The sequence below is a fragment of the Aulonocara stuartgranti genome, assembly GCF_965226115.1.
Source record: "Aulonocara stuartgranti genome assembly, chromosome: 18".
In the NCBI taxonomy this organism is placed as follows: domain Eukaryota; kingdom Metazoa; phylum Chordata; class Actinopteri; order Cichliformes; family Cichlidae; genus Aulonocara; species Aulonocara stuartgranti.
The window spans coordinates 22,710,819-22,734,247 of NC_138954.1; the positions used below are offsets into that span (position 1 = coordinate 22,710,819).

General features: G+C 40.7%; 2 protein-coding genes across 6 annotated transcripts; both read left to right on the forward strand.

Annotated features, from left to right (window-relative positions):
- Positions 1–2,622: 2,622 nt before the first annotated feature.
- LOC309694664 (phospholipid hydroperoxide glutathione peroxidase-like) lies at positions 2,623–6,387 on the forward strand. Its single transcript, XM_082514862.1, has 7 exons — positions 2,623–2,752; positions 3,509–3,603; positions 3,697–3,841; positions 4,120–4,271; positions 5,187–5,211; positions 5,386–5,445; positions 5,816–6,387. The coding sequence occupies exons 1-7, from the start codon at positions 2,687–2,689 to the stop codon at positions 5,846–5,848; spliced, it is 576 nt and encodes a 191-aa protein (XP_082370988.1). The 5' UTR covers positions 2,623–2,686; the 3' UTR covers positions 5,849–6,387.
- Positions 6,388–7,376: 989 nt separating this feature from the next.
- On the forward strand, positions 7,377–22,263 carry LOC309694663 (phosphatidylinositol 4-phosphate 5-kinase type-1 gamma-like). Of its 5 annotated transcripts, none has more exons than XM_082514857.1 (18): positions 7,378–7,755; positions 11,472–11,500; positions 11,643–11,732; positions 11,877–12,007; positions 12,095–12,212; positions 13,883–14,035; positions 14,470–14,769; positions 15,005–15,213; positions 15,290–15,373; positions 15,748–15,796; positions 15,960–16,044; positions 16,135–16,305; positions 17,152–17,308; positions 17,408–17,476; positions 17,568–18,123; positions 18,750–18,824; positions 20,600–20,686; positions 20,792–22,263. In XM_082514857.1, exons 1-18 carry the CDS (start codon positions 7,662–7,664, stop codon positions 20,792–20,794), a joined length of 2,460 nt encoding a protein of 819 aa, XP_082370983.1. In that variant the 5' UTR covers positions 7,378–7,661; the 3' UTR covers positions 20,795–22,263. The 5 variants fall into 5 exon arrangements, with proteins under 5 accessions (XP_082370985.1, XP_082370987.1, XP_082370983.1 ...); XM_082514858.1 differs by having other exon boundaries at positions 7,379–7,755; positions 20,603–20,686; XM_082514860.1 differs by lacking the exon at positions 7,378–7,755 and adding an exon at positions 7,784–10,989.
- Positions 22,264–23,429: the final 1,166 nt, after the last annotated feature.

Sequence of the window (23,429 nt, forward strand, 5' to 3'; positions counted from 1 at the left end):
ATTCTAAGCTACGAGGCTCCATTTGTGCCAGAAATTATGCCCACATGCACGCTATGTGTCAAATCTTAATTATTCAGTGTCTTATAAAATGTGAATTTTTAGTCCATATCATCAGCTCATTAAACATATTGCAGAAAAAAGTAACTAACTGGAAATGTTACAGATTTTCTCTGCTCAGGTGACTCAGTTATATCGCTGTGATGTGACACAATCCAGCTTATCAGTCCATGTTCACATTTCCACACTTGTAGCTTTTACTTTTTCTTTGCATTAAATAAGATCTCATGAATACAGTGGAAATATAGTAAATCCAGGTCTTTATGTTTGTAACAGATAACTCTAATATGTCGCATTTTATTAAAAAACAGAAATCACAAGTGGTAATAAGCAAGTAAATTTAAAAAATCTTTTATTAATCCAATAAAATGACACACAACATTTTATTTGAAAAAGAAATTACAGGCCAACTTTTCTGTAAACAATAACCTCTTGATTTACACTTTTAAGTTATTCCTTTGTGTTTTAAAGCCAACTCCAGTAACTAGTTTGAGGAAGGATTGCATCCAAATTAAAGGTGCAAAACTTTGTCTTAAGGGGTCTGACATTAGACCACTGCAGAGTCCCAGATCAAAGGTATAAAGGAATAAGCCACCAGCCTAAAAATAAAAATGAGTTTCATAAACCACAGTCTTGTTTTTCTTTCTCAACTTAAATCTCATCATTCTTTCCAGGACTTAAAAGTTGTCAACTGAACATAGTAAACTTTTCTACAATGGCGTAGTGCCCTCTGTTGGAAGAATAATGAAACTATGGTGCTTTTTTTTTTTTCTTCTTTTGCTTTTCTGGACATCATGAATTATAGGCTCACGTGGTTTTAAAAAGTCAAGTATCACATTAGATTAGTGTATATCTGCTAAGTGAGTGTAGGTATCCAGTGGTCCTTGAGATCTTCACTTCATTATATATAAAATATGATACTTCTTTAATATTTTCATGTGTTTACATACAGTAAAATAGGCTGTATTATGAATTATCCTATATAGTGTGCTCATGATAGAGAATAAACACATTCAGTCCAGTGTTTTATCCATTTCTCACAGTCTCGTTTACAAAAATAAGCAGTCAGGAGTGACAGCACCTCAGGCCTCAATGGCATCTGTTAAGCCAGCACTACTCACAGTCTCGCCCATCTTTTAGGCTCTACATCTCCGTGTTTATACACACACACACACATATATATATATATATATATAAATGCCAATGTCATGACTTAAACTTGACTTCTCCCATCTCCTTGTCATATGGCAGTAGTGAAAAAAGACAACATGACAGCAATTAATAAAATATATATGTAATCTCTGGATGAGGTGAGCCTGCATTATTATAGTTTTTCTAATGGACAATCAGTGTGTCTCTGTTGCTGTGACAAGGCTGTGCATCCAAGACATCTGTCTCTTTCTGATTTCACAAGCATATTTAGACACAAACTTAAATGAGGTATTCCCTGAGTTGTCCTACTGCAAGTTGTTACCCAGTGAGTGAGTAAGCACAAATCTCAGCCTTTAACGCTACTGTAGGAAGGAACAAAGTCTGTCCTTGTTTTGAGCTCTGAATCAGTTTTTTAGCACATTCTCTTTGTGGGTGTTTGTTACAACTTGAATCTAAGGCTCTCGCTCGCAGAAACTGATTGAGAATGTCGAGCTTCAGGTGGTCACTAATGGCTCTTACTGTAAGAGTAAATAGGCCACATATACACATAATCACACACTCACTTTTTTGGTTGATGACGATGGCGTATCATCATCTATCTTTGTGAACATGAGAACTCAAGAATAAGGCAATGTTGATGCCATCAGTGCAGAGTTTGAATCTTAGTGAGTGTGACCTCATGGTCAAGATAGAGATCATATTTTCTGAAATAGTATCAAATGGATACTATATTCAAAATGTCAAAGTCAAGGTCAGAGGTCAATTCCTCTGAAACTCTGAAAATGAATGTGGTAACTCAAGAAAGAGTTCACCCATGCTGACAAATTAATACCATAGATGTGTCTACAAAAATGCTGAGGGGGAGCATTGGCAGTTGCCAGTATTTCTTTTAGAAACAAACTCCAGTCGAGGAAAACTGGGGATGATGCAATTTCAATTAATTTGTTCAAGGGAATACTAAAATGACAATCTTAAGATGAAAATGTTCAATTTTATTTTATTTATATAGCGCCAAAATACAACAGCAGTCGACTCTACACACTTTATATAGTAAGGTAAAGACCCTACATTAATACAGAAATGTAAAACTGAAACTTTTGATTTAATTTACAAAAGGACGAAAAAAAGAAGAGGAAGAAAAAGGGTGAGGATTATTATGGATGTTGTTCTAAATATCAGGTCCATTTGAGTAATGTTGCCCTGTAAGACTTAATTAACTTTGATTAATTTAAAAAAAAAGTCTACTTTACAAGCCATAACGCTGTAATGGGATGCAATGGGGTGCAATGCACTCAAAGACGCATCGAGAAGGAAGCTGCTGCAGTCGCTTGTTAGGGCTCTGTTTTTGGATGATTTTACGCAGAATATTCTGTGTTTACAAAATCACAGTTGATCCCATGGAACACCAACCCCTTTGCTAGGCTCTTTGTGGGCGGAGCCGGAGGGCCGAAAAGGTAACGTGATCAGTGTGCCCATCATGTGGCTGTGGAGATCGTCCGCAGTCTTGAGTGTGGTAGGGAGCAGAGGAGTATTGAGAAGTATGGTAAGTGGACATAGCACAGATAAAACCTGTCCCCTGCTTTATATTGCCAGGAGTCTAAAAAACGCGAATATGTCTTCTTATATCCGCTGTAAAACATTAAGTGTGGCTATTTTTAGACCGCAGTGCAACAGATAAATGGATCCGATGTTTGTGTTGCTTCAGCTGCTAACGCTAGCTTAAACCCGTTTATAGCGGACCAGGCCAGGGGCGCTATTTAACAGTTCAGCCTCAGTCGCTGCACACAGCGGACTCTGTTCGAGCTTATAATATATGTATTTTGTGATGCTACAATGCTTGGGTTGTCTGTATGAAGATTAAAAACACCTCTAAAATTGCTAGTCATTCCCGGTGATAAGAGAGCTAGGTGATGTAAGCTAACGTCAGAGAGAGCCCGTGTTTTTGTGTAATCGCTTTATTTCCTCATTTAGACCGATTAAAGCTGCTATTGGGAATTAAAACGAAGGCTGACTGGAGACATTTGTTTTAATCAGCTTCCCACCCCTCACCCCCTCCTCTGCTTATTAGTGGCAGGCTTGTGTAAAGGTACGAAATGTTGCCTTTACAGATTAAACTTGTTATGTGTAGAAACTGATGGGCGGAGACGTGAATGGTGACACAGATGGGCCAAAGGGCACCTATCATTGAGAACACTGACTAACTTGGTTTCTCTTAGGCCCTATAATAAACCCATCCTCCGCTGTTACTTAACCACACAGCCTCACTCATGCACGCTTTCCTTTCTTCACCTCTGTGCAGTGTGCTCAGGTGGGAGACTGGCACAGTGCCAAGTCCATCTATGAGTTTTCTGCCAAGGACATAGACGGGGATGAGGTGTCTCTGGAGAAATACAGGTAAAAGTAATATTAACACAATCAACCACTTGGCACCAGTAGTTAATGCTTGAAATTAGCATTTTAACCTCACTTTGTGCTCTATTTCGCCAGAGGGTATGTGTGCATAATCGTAAACGTAGCCTCTAAATGAGGGAAGACCAGGGTAAACTACACTCAGCTAGCGGGAATGCACGCCTCCTATGCTGAGAAAGGTTTACGCATCCTGGGATTCCCATGCAACCAGTTTGGAGGACAGGTAAGGTGGATAAACTCCAGCTGCCTTTATTTTGTGCTTTCTCAAACAAATTATTTATGTGGCCATAAATGCAACATGAGTTAATTTCACTGTTCTGTGTGAATAAAGTGGGCTGGCAGAGAGGAGACCGTACTAATTGATTTGCACTCTGTACCAAACATGCGTGCTAGACTGTTGCATACTTCGGATCTATTTTCCAATTGGTTATATTTATATCTGTGCATGCTAACATTTTCTAGCTTAATTTAGTAGTTGTTTGTTGTTTTTGTGGCATTCAGGAACCAGGGACAGAAGCAGAAATTAAAGAGTTTGCCAAAGGTTACAATGCTGAGTTTGATCTCTTCAGTAAGATTGAGGTGAATGGAGACAACGCTCACCCTCTGTGGAAGTGGATGAAGGCTCAGCCCAAAGGCAAGGGAACCCTGGGAAAGTAAGTTATTCTATGTTTCTGTTTTCTTGGCAATATGTCTGTCTTTTAATAGTGTACAGTGACAATGTTAATGTCGTATCATTCATGTCCTCCTGCAACAAAACCTTCCTGTGTCACCTGTAATCTCATAAGTGAAGTCTGTGACTGAAATTCTGGTCATGGATAAATACAAATTCTGTGTTTCTACACAGTTTCAAGTGTGGTAGCTTAAAATTGTAGCCATGGAACAGACTGAGTTTAAAGTATTTTGTAACTATTATAATGTTCCACGCGGTGTTGAAACAGCAGGCAGGCATGACGTCATTTTACCCTGAAATGGGAGTTGCTCTTAATCCCACTGCCTTCATCCTCCCTGCTTCTTGTCGTTTTCTGCTGAGTTTGTAGAAAGACGTTTACATGATTTCATTTCTTGCACTGTCTACACTTTGCTGCGTTGTAGATGAACTCAACAAGGGACGTCAAAACCCTGTTTTTTTTTTGTTTTGTTTTTTTTGTTTTTTTTTTGTTTGTTTTCTTTTGACTGAGTTTTGTACATTTTCCTTCCAATAAAGAACACAATTCACATAACAGCAGGCAAAGAAATCATACAGTAAAATGCATAAAGTATCAGGGGCAAAATAAGGATCGTGGATCGTGTTGCTATGCGAAATGTCAAGTATTGTTTGTTATATGCAGAATATCCTCATTACTCACATCTGCGGGTAGGAATCTAATTGTCATATACAGGGATTTGCATAATTATTGATTTTTTTTTTTTGTATGTTTTAACTGGGAGTAGGATAAAAGGTGGTGTAGCCAAAAAAACAGCAAAATCTGCACATCAGTGTAAACCCACAGAATTCCAGTTTAAATAAACAACAGACTTTTAATGTTTGCAGTATGGTTTTCATTTGTACTTTATTTTTTTTCCAACAGCAACATCAAATGGAACTTCACAAAGGTAACTAAGCTAATACAGTCAGAACTCAGAACTGCAATGCTCTTCAGTACTTAATGCTGTTTTTTTTTTTGGGGGGGTTTTTTTGTGGGTTTTTTTTGGGGGGGGGGTTGTTGTTTTTAACTACAACTGCATTTGAAAATTAATGCTTTTCATTGCTCTCTTATTTCTCACCAGTTTCTTATAAATAGAGAAGGACAAGTAGTGAAGAGATATGGCCCAACCGATGATCCCAGTGTAAGCCGCAACCACACTTTTTCTCCAGTATATACTTGTGCATTCTCTAGAATACAGCACCTTTTGAATGATGTGGGGTATAAGACGCTTTCAACCTCTGTGTGCATATTCTAGTAATTTCTGTTAATATATGGGCAAAGAGGCCCTGTGCAGTTTCTATGCTGATGTTAATGTCAGAGGACGACTGAAACTCTTCAGATTTTGAGACAGTAGGTTGTTTGTGACTTTTGCACAGTGCGTCTCATCACTCAGCATCCCAGCTCTGTAACCATCTGGTCTGCCCAGTACACTTATCTGTGTGTTATATGTAGTATTTGCTGTTATTCTTCAACTCTGCCGTAGTAACATTTGCATTTGTTTCTCTGTGCAGGTGGTGGAGAAAGACCTGCCCACGTACCTGTAATAATACAGTCTCATCTCCCATGTGTTTATTTCACCTTTGACCTCTCTTATGGACTTCAGGGTTGTGTCTGTGTGCCTGAACCAGTGACGGCCTGCCTGTAAACCCAGCACTGGGTGGGGCACGGCCTGATAATCCCTTGCGTGCAACTTATCTCCAGAGCCCACTCACACTAAACCTCGTATGACCATAAGAGAGAACATCCACTGGTTAACCAAAGTAGAGCCACTTCACAGCATACTTCAAACAGCCATTACTTTTTTTAGTCCAATACAAATACCCTCTGTTCTGAATGTTACTTTGACAAGTTTGTTTATGTGTCTTTGTCAGTTTTATGTGAAAACACTGAAGGCAATAAATTTAATAGATTTCTGCATAGCTACTGATATTATTGTTTGCACTTAAAACGACAAAGGGCCAAATGTTGAACCTGAAAATCATGGCTTATATAATGAAATTAGAAAATAAATGTAGTTGTGAATATTGTGTTGATGTGTTGCTTATGCACCTGCACAACAGAAGTAAATGATGGTAATTCTAAATTGCTAGAAGTGTCTGTTTATTTCTGATAGAGTATGTAAAAGCTTTGAACCACACAGCATTCTTATAACACATATTTTTCCATATAGTTCTCAAGGCCTTGTTTTTGTTTGTTTGTTTTGGGTTTTTGTTTTGTTCTGTCATTTTCAGTCCAGTCCTTGACCATTTTTAGAGGAATGCTTGTTTGTTAAGCAACTTCACACTGATCTATGAATTATTTAAGTATGATTCATCAACCTGTGTTGTCTACACATAACAGAAAACTAAACAAAGATCCAGTTTTGTTTTTTTATTTTTTTGGTTGAATCTATGCAAAATCCCAGAGCTTGAAATACATGAAATAGTTTTTTGTTTTTCACCAGTGAGGTCATTCCTAAAAATTAAAAAACAGGTTTACTGGCATGGTGTTCAGTGTAAGAAATTTGTGGAAACTGGTCAAGTGGAAGCCAAAAGAAGTGGCAGACCTTAAAAGTGCTCTACAGCAGATAAACAGTATAACAGAGTGTTAGGGCCACATTAAGAAAGAAAAACTAGTATTCATTTTGAGAATAAAGTCAATCCACCCCCCAACTTGCATGTCTCTAAAATACTTGTGAAAACGAATTGTTTATTTTGGGGAACTTTGTCTCATTTATACCTAAAAAAAAATATTTTTTTTTTCTTAGAAGCAATAATGAATGAATAAATAGGTTGTGTTATTGTGGATATTTTGTTGGCCACTGGTGTCTTAACACAACATACATCCTCTTTATTGCATAACAGTGTAACCACTGGCATCCTTGCATCATACCAGCCCTTTAATATGCACCAATACATCCAACTCTTTATAGTTCGTGTGTTGTTGTTTTTTCCCTTGTGACCAAATGCAGCTTTCTGCGCCATTGTTTCAACGTCCTTATATTTACAGAAGCTTCTTACTTTTCTAAGTTTGAAGCAGCACCTTCTTACTCACACGTACAGGCCTATCGTTGCCCTCCAGTGTATCCCGGCCTGCTGTTACTTTGCTGAGAGCTGCGGGCTCACGCTGTAGTGGCACGCGCCCTACCCGGTGCGTGATAATGACGATGACGCAGAACAGCGGCAGAGATGATCGGCACCGCTGGCACTGAGCATGTCCGCGCCGCTACACTTCCACAGCGATAAAACCTGCATCCGTGGAGTTATGTGGTGGGCATTTATAGCAATAAACATCGGACCGGGGTTCTGCATCCAGCAACATCTGGTTCCCGCTGAGGAAGGACGCGGCTGCGCATCGTGATCAGGAACCGTCCGGGAGATGGAAGCGGGGACTGCGGGAACCGGGGATGACGGCAGCCCGAGCGAGGCAGCGGCCGCTGGCCCATCTATGCAGCTTGAATTCGGGGACCCTGGTTCGTATGTTTTAGTGAAATTGTCAAACGGCCATCATTTTTGGTGGCGGTTTTATTAATAGCCGCCGCCTATGAAAGCTGATCTAACCCGGGAAGTTGGGCATAGCTGGGCTGCATCCTACCCTGCAAACAGTGCGTGGACACAGCTAGGCACAGACGAGAAAATCACACCAAAACAGATCCACAGAGTAGTAGCCCAGGGTAATCCCACTAAAGTGTGGGACTAAACAATAGATTGGTGGGTTGAATAACTCAAGATTGAAGTCACTGTGTTTTTTTAAATGCCACTGACTCACCGCAGGCTGGCACCAGCACAAGGTGCACATTAGGGATGTGTCCACACATTCCCACAAGACCAAATAAAGCTGAGCTGAGATGAAAGTTAATTTTCCCAAATGAGTACGTGGAAGTGTTTACTTGCATGGCAAACACACGACAGCAGTCATTTGTATGTGCATCATCATTAACAGGCTGACAAACACACCGTGAGCTGTTGAGCATCCATTGGTAAACGTTGTGTGCTCTCTCGGTCTCTGTCAGGTGTCATTTTATTCTCCTCCGCTTCTCTCCGTCCTCATAATTCTTGCCATCTGTCTGGTCCTCTTCCGAGCTATATCTGGAGAGTGGCTCATGTAATCTCTTGTGGAATTAAAACATAAATCACACAGTAATCTCTTAAATGCATATCATTTTCAGGCATTGCTGTGGACACCACTGCTTCACATACCACAGAGCATGCCATGGCATTTTAATTTTGTTATTTAATTTTGCAGCAAATTTCCTTTCTGTGCATGCTCAGGCGTAAGCGGTTCACAAAATATATCTGAATGCAAAGAGCTTCAAAATCTACCCCCATGTCTAGTTTCACATTAATGTCACAGCAACAGGCCACCATTTCTTCCCCCCAGCTGATAAGGAAAAGCTATAATCCTCTTTGCCATCAAACGCACAGCCCTTAAGGCATATTTCTCTCAACACTGACACAAAATATGTCATAACAAGAATACCTCAGTGAGCTCTCAGTTACTGCACATGTCCTTTAAACTCTTTTATTACACATTCAAAGTAAATTCATCTTACAGGTGGCCTGTCACCCACATACTAATCTCAGATGACCCAGTGGGGTTTGTCCTGTTTATTGCTTGCAGCTCAGTGACACGTTATTCTAGCCTGACCCTAATCCCACAGAGACTCTTTGTGTGCACGTCCACCCCAGGATACTCCTTCTCATTGTTTTGCCTGAGAGGCTTTGTTGCAGTACTAATCTGCAGTCTACAGGTGGATACATCCTGACAAAAGGCAGAACTTTTTGCCCCATTGCCACTCAAAACAGTCCACTTAACCCCTCAAAGAAATCATTTAATTCTTCATCATCCACTTATTTTTGTTTGTGCAATCGTGCGCATCATGTGTTCAAATACTGGTTTTTGTGTGTGTGTGTGCAAAATAGTGATTGAGCATTTTCGATTTTACCTATGGTGATGTCAAGTTGTAATCAGTCAGTTTGTCTAACACATATTGGATTGATTGTAATGACCAATAATTGTTTCCGGAGGATGAACACCTTTGGTGATCCCCTCACATTTTCACTGACACTACACAGTTCACCTTTTAGGCTTTGAACTTAGTGCCTGACCAATATATTTGTGGGGCGATGGACCAGCCGATATGAGCTATTCTTCAATATATTGATCCTGGTATTTATTATATCAGAAAAATACACATTTTAAAAGTGTCACGGTCGTGGTAGTGTCCTCCAATCTCTTTGGCTGTTGCTGTGGGTTTATGGCAGGCTTTAGTTTCTCTTAAAAATATCTTCTATAGTAAATACCAACAGAACAGTGTGTACTCCAATTTTTTCTCTGTTGTCTCCCTGACACACAAAATCTTGCACTTTAAAAACAATCCCACCACAAACACTGCAAGGTAGGAACCAAAATTACTTTGCAATAGGTATGTTGAGATAAATAGTAATTAATAAACTTAATAATGAAAAACCATAAAATTGTATTATAAAACCTGATGTGCATTATAAATCAACAGCAAAAGTTACACAAATGGCATGTGACCAAAAATAAATGCTAGCGGAGTAACTATGGTTACAAAGGCAAAGAAGAGAGGGAAGAAACACCGCTCATCTGTGTTATGAGTGGTTATGTTGCATAGTTTGTCCACCAGAGGGCACTTTGCACTTTCCTGTTGGTACCTGAGCTGAGCATAAACAAGTAATACACTAACAAGATTATTTTTACACTGTGTTGTCATATCATCTTAACAAGAACTCATAAGTAACTGCACATAATAAATGTTGGAGAGATCTATTTATGTTTCATGTGTTGGAAAGAAGAAAATAATTGCTGATATATTGGATTTCTAAACTGTCAAATATTGGTGTCAGTTTTAAAAATCTTTCTCTAGCTCTGGTCCTAACAATTGCCATTAAAAGATGAACTCCATTAACTGTTAGCATCCTGTAACTGTAACCTAGGAACATTGTACTCATGAGCAAACACATGCAAAACTAATGACACTCCTGGGAGCCTCAGCTGTGCATTGTCTTTAGAGCTACTCAGCAAACGCCCCACTGAGATAGTGAACAGCTGCTATTTTGAAGCAAAGAGTCGGTAAGAGGAGAATACACTTGTATTAATGGCCTTGGAGGACTGTGTGCTACCCATACTTTTGTTAAATCAAATATTCTGCATGTTAGTTTAAGTTTATGACAGTTGAGATCATACTTGCAAATTATGTGATCAGCAAACTGCTCTGTTATGATTAACTGACAGCAACATCTGCTACAGTGTCTGCTGTGTACTTTAACATGGCTTTCTCATGCATTATCTCAGCAATGTTTTGTTAACCTTGACTCTCATACAACATGAAAGTTACCATGAAGTTGCTTCCTGCTCTCTCATCCTATTAAATACATACAAACACAGCCTAGTTGCGTCCTTCCTGCCGCTTGGAAAGATTTTTTCCTAATCCTTGCATGTGATTGGTCGGTGATGTGATCTGGACACCTCGGCCAATGGCAGCACTCAGATTAAGAAGGAAGTCAATCCAATAGAGTTTTTACCTTCTCTCTACAAATCTCACTGATCCAGGAATAGAAAACACAGACGGTACGCTGCAGCAGCCTGACTGTTGGATGTCAGTTTCACTGCATCCAGTATCTTGTTTTTCTTTCTGGATTATCAAACAATTTTTAACTTGTAGAGACTAAACTCTTCTGCGGTGAGTTTAAACACCAATTTACTTGGCAAGATTAATAAATGCTGCAGAAGTAGCGTTTGAACATTTCCATTTTTAAATGAACTAAAATGAAATGACCCTGAGCCAAGGAATGTGGAACAGAATGCTAATGACAATGCTGCTATACTGGCTTTTTCAAGCTCTGCAGATAAAGTTTTTCGAGTTAAAACCTACAAAATTAAGAAAGTTTGAGCTGATGTTGCATACTATCATGTAGTGCTCATAATCTATGTTGCTACTCTGAACTAGGATCCTGAGCATCCACAGAATGAGTCTGGTTGTTTCTTTCACTTTGGGATATTTGACGTGTGCTTTCAGTCTAATTTGGGGCTAATTATTTAGCTTGATATTAAAGCTACATCTGCACACTCACTCATGCTGAGTAATGTACAGATGTGGGCACTGAGTGAGTGAAGTGTGAAGAGTTTACAGCTAAACATTTTTCTCCTTCTTTCTGTCCACAGATTCAAGCAGGAAGGCTCAAATAACAGAGGTGCCATTGTTGCTTCACATTCTACACCCCTCACCTGTCTCTGTGTCTTGCATCTGCTCGATCTGTTCTCTCATCTATTTGTTGCTTGAATAGTTCATTTCATTGTAACTTTCATGGGAATAATACACATTATCTGTGACAGATGCCGTCCCCATTCGGATCAAGCCAAGGGCATGAGAAGAAGATTGGCCACAGGAGGGTCGATGCCTCTGGAGAGACGACTTACAAGAAGGTTTTTCTTTTATTGTTCTTTTTTTCTTTTTTTTTTGCCTGTTTGCCTCTTAATACTGTTTGTAGGTTTTCGTGGCATCACGATTTCAACTGTTTGCCACCCACACCTTGGTCTGTTGCTCTTTTCTTTGTTGTCCGCCTCCAGACAACCTCCTCTGCTTTGAAAGGTGCCATCCAGTTGGGTATCGGATATACTGTTGGCAACCTCAGCTCCAAGCCCGAGAGAGATGTGCTCATGCAGGACTTCTACGTGGTTGAAAGCATCTTCTTCCCCAGGTACATTCATATCAGTAAATGTGCATACAATTTCCATGAGATATTGCTTCTTATCCTCTTTCTGTTGTTGCACTTTACTCCATACAGCGAAGGCAGTAACCTCACACCAGCCCACCACTTCCCAGACTTCAGGTTTAAAACCTACGCCCCTGTGGCCTTCCGCTACTTCAGAGAGCTTTTTGGGATCCGACCGGATGATTACCTGGTGAGATACTTATTTTCTCTGATGACTCACAATGCACTCAGTGTATTTAAGTATCATCTAAATTACAGTGTAACTAAACTGTTATTCCTTTACACATGGGATGAGCAGTGAAGATTTTCATAAACTAAAGATAGCATAGCATAGCTTAGCCATCAGTCTCAATTCATCAGCTAATATCCTTCTATACATCCTAGTGGAAAATCTCATATAAAGCACATTATTTAAGTTGCATTAGCCTTCCTACAATTGTCACTGTCTCTGCAAGCCACTTTGTAACCCACCTCCAAAGTCATCCTGACTGAAATGTGTGACTTGATTCCGAGTATTTCGCTGTAATTTAACTGTTCTCTCTCAAACTATATAATCCTGCCCAAGACCTCCTATTTGTCAATATTTAGCTTGAATTGTATTTGCATAGTAGGAACATTGTGGGAAAAGCAGTATGTCAATATCATTTCCACCAGTTATTAGACATGACGCAATATTTTTAACTCAGATGATCATGTGACACGGCAAGGCGCCCATCATGTGTCCATCCACAATTTAAATATCAGTCCTCATCCTGGAGTATTAGTCAGAGTATATTAAAACTTACACATAATGATCTTCACCCGTGTTGTGCTCAAGGTTAAAGTAATAGTTGCTGTGCTGTGAGCACCTTTACATTTTTACAAGAATTACCCTTCTCCCTAAAGCATTGGTCAGATTTCAGTGAAACTTGCACACAATGATAACCTAATGAGTTTCCACTCAAATCATGCCCAAGGTCAAGGTCAAGATCAAGGTCCCAGTTCTCAGTTGCACGACCATTCACACACTGTGCATGTGCACATGAGGTGACATAGCGTGTTCTCAGCAGCACATTTAAGCTCACACTCTACCTGTGCCAGAGGGAGATTAGCTGACTAAAGCCTTCCTTTTAAAATTCCAAGTAGTGGCAGCAGACGGTTAGAGCGGTTTGTTTTTGTGTCTGCATGTGTTTGTGCTGCCGGTGGAGGGGTGGAGTAATGAGATAATTGCATTTTGTCAGCTAAGCCATAGAAAATTGCCTTCCTATGTGAGGCAAATTAGCTACAATCAAAGGGTACGCGCTTACCTCTCAGCTCATTTCTCCAGCCTCCAACCAGAGAATTACCTCAAATACCTCAGATGTCAGATATAGTGAGAAGTTTGCTGATGCTACTGGAATGCCTCCATTAGGCTAAAGCTTAACGAGCTTTGGTAAAACATCATCCCTGCTTTCTGTACACTTTCATAAGATAAATGAATGCAACAGTAAAGATAGTAAGTTCATTTGAGTGACTAATACAGCATTAATTTGTAGTAATCTCAACAGTCTATACACACATAGTTTCTTTTTTGTGCTGATGAGTAATGTCGAGTGAGTGGGTAGATGCATTAGTCCTTTGGTTGGATGGTGGAAAGCTCTAGTGGCTCAAACATGAGCAAAGCTATGCAGCCACCCAAAAAAGACATAATAAATATTGTACGAACTTCTGACTATCTAATTATTCTGTCAAAACAGGTGACACAAGCATAATATGAAATTAATGAATTAGTTTGCTTTTGTAGCATTTGCATGTTAAAAACATGTTTCCAGAGATCGTAAAGTCAGACTGTTTGAATTGAGGTTAAATTGTACTCTGTGTTTTATCTGTGCTTCTGTCTAGTATTCTCTGTGTAATGAGCCACTGATTGAGCTGTCAAATCCAGGAGCTAGTGGCTCAATTTTCTACGTGACCCGTGATGATGAGTTTATCATCAAAACTGTGCTGCACAAAGAGGCTGAGTTTCTGCAGAAATTGCTCCCTGGATACTACATGGTAAGTATCTCATCCATTAGAATCATTTTGGGAAAGTAAAATGAATGATTTCCATAAGTGTGATAATATGTTAGGAGTTGGAGAATGAAATCTTGCTTTGGGTTTGAACTGCACATGCCACAGAAACTTCGAGTCACCTTTATCCTCTTAATCCAAACCTCCGCGGTTGGCCCAGGTTAGCAGTGATGTCAGCAGGTGGTGGTGTTGTGATAGGTGAGAGCACGGAGTTAGGCTGGGTACTCCTTAATTGGTGAAGCACGGACACGGTGGAGAAACACAAGCATGAGCTGAGGCCTGGTGTTGAGTCACGCTGTTTCGCATGTGCATGGTACTGAAATGGGGTGGAAGCCACAGATTGCAACCAAAATGAACCACTAATGTGCCACATTTTCTTCCCTGCGCCTCTCTCCCTCCCTCTATAAATCCCTCTCCAGAACTTGAACCAGAACCCCCGGACTTTACTGCCAAAGTTTTTTGGCCTCTACTGTGTCCAGTGTGGAGGAAAGAACATCAGAGTGGTTGTGATGAACAATATTCTACCACGCTCCGTGCGCATGCACCTCAAGTTCGACTTAAAGGGCTCAACATACAAGCGGCGAGCATCCAAGAAGGAAAGAGAGAAGTCCAAACCCACTTTTAAAGACCTGGACTTTCTGAGTGATATTCCTGAAGGCCTCACACTGGACCAGGACACATACGGCGCTCTGGTCAAAACGCTGCAAAGAGACTGCCTGGTAAGAGGGCAAATAGAAAGGAGCTGGATAAACTGGTCTTTGTAAAAGTAGATTAACACTGTGCATCTAGCAGCCAAGCCAACCACACATCTTCCTGGTAGTTCATGAAAGAATTTGAGGAAAGCAGAAAAAAAAAAAGCTTAAAAGGCTCTAACATTAATTCCATACTCAAATATTCATAGTTTTCCTCAAAGATTTCACAAATATTTATTGCATTTTATGTGTTTTACATCAGGTTCTGGAGAGTTTTAAGATTATGGACTACAGTTTGCTGCTTGGGGTCCACAACAAGACCCAAGCAGAGAGAGAGCGTCAGTCTCAGGGCTCACCCATCAAAGGAGGGGATGAAAAGAGGCCCGCAGGGCAGAGATCCTTGTATTCCAGTGCCATGGAGTCAATACAGGGAGGCTCCACATGCAGGGACACTCTGGAGCAGGATGACACGTAAGACAGCACTTCAAAAAGCCTCTCCTCATCCTCACCTCAAATATGCACACGGTAACTTTTCTGCTCTCTTTAGTATGGGTGGCATTCCAGCTATGGGTGCTAAAGGGGAGCGCCTCCTGCTGTTCATTGGAATCATTGACATTCTGCAGTCCTACAGGTAGGTGATCAGTGTGTGCTACTTGTGAGACAGTGTGCCACTGAAGAAAACGCAACAACTAAGGCTTAGTTGGGTGCAGAAGTAGCACCGTTCTGGGAAGATTATTAAGAAAAAATGCACTGTTAATACTCAAACCCTTAGTTTTTTACTGGGAACTACTTATGTCATCAAGCATGTCATATTTTAAATAGCTGCAAAATCATTTAATAATAATATGCAGGTGGAAGGAATGAGGATCTACATAAAGGTTGATTTCTATTTTTCTTTTTATTTGGGAAGATTGCTTTATGTCGGCAATATTAGCCACTGATTTAGCAGTAAACTGCTAGATATGTGCGGCACCTAATAAATAATTGAATTTTTCCATCTGGCAGGCTGATCAAGAAACTGGAGCATTCCTGGAAGTCCCTCATCCATGATGGAGTGAGTATCTTTATGTAACTGTTATGTAATAGTTTGAATCCAAGCCCAACAGACCAGTCTAAACCATATCTTGTTTTTTGTTTTACGGCATATATTAAGGATAGAAAATGTTTATATATTTTATCTTCACTCTTTCTTTATTGGGACCTGTATTCTCCCACAGGACACTGTGTCGGTTCACAGACCGAGCTTCTATGCTGAGAGGTTCTACAAGTTCTGTAGCACAGTTGTGTTCAAGAAGAGTTGCTGTGAGTTCGTGCACAGGTCGCAGTTTGTAGTGTTTCCTCTGGTCCTAATAAAGGGAACGAGTCCAAGTAATCCGTCTGCTGAATTTACAGCACTGCGATCGTCTCCATCCAAGAGAGGACGAGGGGTTCTAATGTCCAAGTCCAGTGCAGGAGCCAGCTCGACGGGGCAGCGTCCTTCACTGACTGATGACAGGCCAGAAAACTTGGACAACTTGGAGAACCTAAGAGGAGCTCGCAGTTTCCCCATGCTGGAGGACAATGGTATGACCTTTTCTAAGCTTTAATGGAAAAAAATGACTTGATAAGAACAGAGAAATATTTCCCACAGGGTGCACAAAGGTTTCCTTTAAGGGTTTTCTTTCTTTCTGGTAGAAGGGAGTTTTTCCTTCCCATTGTCGCTAAACCGCTTGCTCATTAGGGGCTTTACCTTTACCTTACAGTCTAAAGCACCTTGACGGAACTACTGTTGTGATTTGTGTGTTAGGAAGTTCCTTAAGAAAGCTTACGTCTCCTTTGTTGTTGTTGTTTTTACACCAAGTTAAAAGCTAATACAGCAACACGATTTCTAACCTTGACACTGACGTCCTCTATTTTCTGCAGCTGAGTGCTCCTTTTCCCTTTAAGTAAAATAAATCAAACATTGTTTATTATTAACGTGCAGTGATGAAGCAGCAGCAGCATAGCAGCATCAGAAACAAAGTATAAGTAAAAGTAACAAATCAATACTAGATGACACAGGAAGGGAATAATATGAGGTGTGCACAACAATACCAGATGGATATTACTTCAGTAAAAAAGGGAGCATTTGTAAACTTTCTAAGACCTGTAAGAGCAAGAATGTAAGAAGACAATTAAATTTGAATTTTGCACAGGTAACTGAGTTTAAGGACCACTGCAAGCATATGGCAGAGTTCAGATATCAGAGGTTCAGAGAAGAGTGCAGTGCAGTGTCGTACACTCAGATAGATCTTTGTTCTGTGGTACAGCCTCCTGAGATGCACCTTTAATGTTAGTGTGCTCTGTTTCTTAAAGAATTTATGTCCTGTTCATTTTTTCATCTCTCTTGCGCACACAGCTCATGATCTCTTACTTAACTATGCCCCTCAGGGAAGGAACCGCCCTGCACCCCTCCTTCATTTGAAGATGCCACCACAGCATCTATCGCTACCACTCTGTCATCAAACAACTCCCTACCCACCACCCCATTCGATACACCTGAGCACCCTCGCTACAGGAGGCAAATGCTTTCACCAAACATTTCCAGGTGAGAATATCTGATGAATATAAAATGTTATATCTAATCTGCTCTTATGATATTGTTCTTCCACAGTCATGCTTGCTCTGTGCTTCTGTCTGTTTTCAGGTCACAAAAAGAGATAGTTGAGGTTCACGGTGAACGCCAGGACACCATAACAGTGGAGGTGGAGCTCAGGTAGATGCATATGCAGTGCAAAAATCCCAGGATGGTTTCCATTTATTCATATGTGGTATTCTAACATTGTTCTATGTCTTGGTTAATGCAGTAAAATCCCAAAGAGCACGGAGCTCACACAGATGACAGAAATCCCCACATCCAGCCATCCAGCAGCTGATCCTCTGCTTCCTGTCACTGCATCATCTATGTCATCCACTCCTCCTTCTGTTAACCCCTGCTCTCAGTATTCATCACCCAGCCTTCCTCCTTCCTTTGTGTCCTCCTCCTCCACCACCTCTCAGTGCAGCGGGTATTCATCCTCCACACTTACTTCATCAATCCGTCCGTCCACCAAGCCACTCACATCTCCTGCTTCTGCTCAGTCTTTAAGCCTTTCTTCTCCAGTCTGTCATTCTGCTGCACGATCCACAGGTCCAAACAGCTCCACCCTTCCTCCTGCATCAGCATTCACCCCCATCTGTCCGGCATCCTCTCACTCCTACTCCCACAACTCCTCTCACCACCTGCCATCGACGCCCCCCTCCTCTGTCCCTCAAAGCCCCCAGGTGTGTCAGCAGTCACCACGTACGTCGCGCAATCAGCTGTCTGTCTCCAGCAGCCACGACTCACTGGATGGAGAGGTGCAGGTTTCCGACATATACTTTGTAAGTTCCCCTGTTTTCGCACTCCAATTCTTCTGGTTCTTGTTTTGCAGAAAATATTCCACACTAGATACTAACCAGTTTAAAGTAGGTAAAACAAACCACAATGATCATACAGCTGATTTATGAGAAAATCCATTTTCAGGGAGTAAAGATGATTTTATCTGATGTTTGTCTTTGATCTGCTGGGTCTTTTGCAGTGGCCCAGTCAGGACAGCGTGGTAGAGTTGTGATGGTGAGGGGGGGAGAGGGGGCTCTATCTGTTTGCACGCACTATAGGAAATGCTCCTGCTTTTCAAAATGCTTTATTTCAACTGAAGCATGAGGCTGCCAGGAGCCACCGTCCATGCTTTTTGATTGTTGCCTTTTCTGCACAGCATGATTCTTAGCTGCTGATCTGCAGTCATTCCTCCTCTCAGCTTCACTCACAGCTCTCCACAGCTCTATCCTTTGTGGGATTTTGTTTGTCTTTGCTGCATTCTTCCATTTATTCCACATTTTCTGCTTTATGTTTCTCTTATAACTCCTTCTATATTCTCATGCATATTATTTTTCCATATAATTTTATGCTCAGATCACTTCATTTTCATGTGTGTGTCCGTGTGTGTGTGTGTGTGTCCATCCATCAGTATGCAGATGGCAGATATTGGGTGTACTCTCCAGTTCTTGGCCGTCGTAAGCTAAACTCTAGTTCAAGTTACAATGTAAGTCACCATCAAAGTAGTTAGCTGTGCATTAGTCCAGGTGATGTTTGTACATACTAGACTACACTGGTAGTAACTGTTCCATTGGGCCTGTTGCACACATAGCTACTTAATGATCTTTGAAGGTAAAATAAAGTCTGTTTCCTATGATTTATTTCATGCGGATGTCACAAGAAAGGGCGCTGCATATAAAACTGCATGTCATGTAGCTTGTTGACAGTAAAGATTAGTTGGAACGTGTAGGTTTCTGGACCTCTAAATGAACGTAGTACAATAGGTAAGGATAAATGTGTGTTTGGTTGATGATTTGATTGTTGTAACAATGCTTTTTGGCAGTAAATCTTATTCCATTGGAAAGCCAGTTTTTCCCCTTAAAATGTCCCACATTTATAGGGCAAAGGCATGCCTACGGTTCCTAAGTGCTGACAGGGTGAGAATCTATATTGCCGTGGTAACAATGAAACATTGGACAATGAAAGTGAGGTCTCTAGATGAAGAATAAAATAAAAATACAAATTAAAAAAAATTGGTGTTGATGTAAATACCAATGTTAACTGCAGTTGTTAATATGTAAACATGATATTGTGTTGTATTAATGTAAACATTGTACATCAAAGTGGTATTGGATCTGATTGTCTAAAATCTGGCAGCATTCAGCGTGGTGATGGCTGAGGGATCAAAGCTGTTCCTTAGTCTGTTTTTGTCATTGTGGATCTGAAACATCTGCCTGAAGCGAGATGTTTCAGATCCAGAAATGACCAAGGTGAGATGGGTCTTAAAGGATTTTATTAATTTTCTTGGGACAGTGGGAACTGTGCAGATATCGGCTGTATCCTTCAATTTAGAGATCGCACTTGGGTTCACTCCAAATAATAATGCAGCTTAGTTTTGTGGAACATACAATCAAGTAGCTCATCCAGACCAGTAAAATGTGGCACGCTGGGGGAAGACGCCAACTGACCATTGCAACAGGGTCCATGCTCACAGGTGCTGCTAATCAGGCACAAATCAGCCAATTGATTGTCAGCACCTGGGGTACCAGAGGCTCGAAACAAGAGTCAACAGCAGAATAAGCTGTTTGGCATTAGCAGAGAAGATTTGGCAAGTTTTTCATGGCCTCGACCCACAAATGTATTTTCCTTACAAGTGTGGCAGCAGAAACAGGATTTCCACCAGGAAATCCTTGGCAAGAAGCAGTTCTTTGTTACAACAAAGAAATAATCAACCAAACACAAATGTCCTTACTTTTTGTGCTACATTTAATTGACTGTAACTTGTACTTGCTTTGTGCTTTTAGTGATGTTCAAGCTTCTTTGAACCTCTTTGAATGTAATCATCCTTTCTGAGGCAGTAAATGACCATGGCGCTAACGTTTTAAGTTTCCATATTACATTAATTATTTGTGACTTTAAAAAGCAGCAGCGAAATAATTTACAAGCAACAAAGAGGGGAAGTAACATCTAGTTCACACAGACCTAGTTTCCCTTTTGAAATGATAGAGAAGTTGGAGAAGTCGCCCTTAAAGCTGATCTGCATGATTTGGACAGAGTGGCTATGGCTTGATCTGATGATGAGGCTTTTATTTCAGATTCTGATTTTAATATTTATACATGCATCACCTTCAGAAGCCACAACATGCAAAACTGCACATTGCAGCTTTAAACTGTTCCGGGAATAGGGATTGTCTCTGCAGAGCTCTGTTTCCCAAATCAGTGTTAAGTCCTCTGCTCTTCTTTCTTCTTGCGCTTCCCTCTGCCGGCTGTGTTTGGTAACAGCAGACTCAGGAGGATCGGAGCTGGGCGTACTCTCCTCTGCACTGCAGCTCAGAGTCCAGACGGGGCTCAGATGGGGAGAGTGAACCAGTAGGTGCACGGTTCATTCATGAGTCAAAGTTAAATCACAGAACAGACACGAGTGGACGCATTTGCTTTGCCAGCCTCTCTAATGTTAATCTTCTCGTTCTCCAGTAACTCACAGAGGAGGCAGCATCGGTGGGTGCAGCCAGAGGTCATCTGTGAGACTTTAATGATGAAACCACCAGGACGCTACGAAGAGTTCACGCTGATTGGCCAAGCTGCATGTGAGAGCTTGCTTTGCCAATAAAAACCAAAGGAGTGAACTTTTTTGGAAGTATTTAGCTGAGCTGAAGAAACAATCAAAAACCTTACAGTATTATAGGCAACATTTTAAAGCATCAGCTCCAGGACAATCTTACTGATATCAAGTGGAGGTATCACGCTGGCACTGTGAATGCTTTCAGTGTTATAAAAACGGGGCTCTCTGTGCAACAAACACAACATGATAAATTTTAGAGTTGATCCCAAAGTTTCCAGAGATACCAAACCTTCACGTGCTTATTTTCTGCCTCTTATCCAGAATCAGGTTGCCGGCTGGAGGCAGGCGAAGCAACATAGTCCAGATATCACTCTCTCCAGCTCTGGCTATGCAATATGGACATACTGTACGTGGTACTTCTTTGTTTTTGACTCTACCTGACTTTACAACTTCATGCTTTATTTGTGTGTCCATTTGTCTTTTTCACTAGAGGCATGTCAAAGCTGTGTGTAACTTTATTCCTAGCACTTTATCGGTGTACCAGTGGCTAAGGTCTTTTTATTATAATTATGTGTTTTATTATCTTGTCGTCAGCTGTTGGTCGAAAACACACTCAAACACAGTTGATGTTGTGGGAGTCGTGCGTGCAGTGTTCTCTCTCTTTCAGTCCACTCGACAAACTCTGATCTCACGATGAAAGCTTTGTTTACATTGCCTTACTGATTTTAACTAAGGTATAATCGTAACAGTTGTTTATTCATATTTTCTGATAATATGTAACGAACACAAACTCTTAAATCCATATGCGACTGTGAGAAACTGCGTTTTATAGCAGTTTAAACAAGAAATCGGCCAAGCACTTACTCGTTTTCCATATTCAAAGAGGTCAAGAGAGGGGAAAAAATGAGAAAAAAGGTCTTTTGTAAATTGTTGATAATCTGTGTGTGCTGTACCACATGCATCTGTGCCCTTATGTCTCTGTCTGTGCATGTGTTTGCATGCGTATAACATGTGACTGGGAAACGAATATTTTTTGTTTGTCAAAAAGTTGCTATCGCTGTTCAAGGCCATGAAAGTCCGAAGCAGCTGCACGCCTGCTGGCTACGCCAGAAGAGTTGAATCGGCCGAGTCTTCAGCCACCCCAGATTAATCAAGATTTACCAAATTAAACAAAGTACGAACTGAAGCATCCAAGAAAAGGCATGCCATACTATCCTTCTTCCACACACTGTGATGCTGGCTAAAGCAAGTTTGTCCCCCTGACTGTGTCCATAAGCAGCACTGCACCACATCACTGTATTATTTGAAGTTAACCTGCCTCGTTGTAGGTGACGGTGTTTGTAGCTGATCACTGTGTAAAATATAATTAAATTATATTGTGTAATTTGTTGTTGTTGTTGTTTTCTAAATCACGGTCACAAACCAGTTGTCCACTAGATGGCACCAGAGTGTCTCAGAAAAGGAATTCTCAGTGCCTGAAACGTCGCACAGTGTTTCTCACCCCTTTTAGTTGAACCGTAGAATTAAATTGCATAAAGACATATACCAGAATATCATCTGCTTATAGGTCATTTTATTGTGTTTCTAATGGATGATAAAAGGGGGGCTTGTATTTAAAGCCACGCATCCCACTCCTCCACATCACACTGACATTTCAAGGCATGCAAACATAATGATATGACATCTCGACTGCTTTTCTGGAGATTGTATTTATGTATTTATTTTCATAAATCGCCAGAGGACTTACTGCTATAAATGCAGCGCCATTCGAAAGAGATAGGGCTTCAACCAAAACAGCTCACCAGAAATTTTAGCTGATAGTCTGCATAAAGTGATGCTGGTCATAGTGGTTTCTATTATAATGAACAGAGAACAGAGGAAAGACAGAGTGATGCTAATTATAAGCAATAAAAAGTACTGAGGAAATATACTGAACTACAGCACGCACTTGGGTGTAGCCTATACACAGATGGGGGACAAATTAAAGGATAAAACAGCATAAAGGTGTTTTAATAATGGTTCTCTAAATGTCTGTAACACAACTGGAGAGATGACACAGCACCCTTACAAAATATACTCAGTCATTTGGTGTTTCGATGATAGCGGTGGAGAGATCCAGAAATCTGCCAAAGTTGTTCTGGTGACTGTGAATGCTGAAGCATATGATTCACATCATTTTTACACTCGTCAAGCCACCCCTCGTGCCTCATGAATGGGAGCGTCGTCATCTCGGAAGAGACTGCTGTCACTGGAAAGAAATGTTTCGCTGCAGGATAAAGCTTATCGCTGGATTCAGCAGTCTCTCTCCTCGAAGGGGAAACGTGGACCTAAATCATGCCAGCAAAAGGGCCTCAGAGTTCAAGTTTTCCTTTAATTTGTAAGCATGTGAACACATTTGCTTTGAGGAAAAGTAAAATACAAATAAAGTGCAGAGTAAATCTAATCAAGTGTGCAGTGAATTTGCTGACTGCTGGTGCAGGTACACTTGTATTGCTGCGTGCTTGTGTGGGCCAGAGTTGTGAATGTCAGTCAGGGTGACAAGTCAGGCAT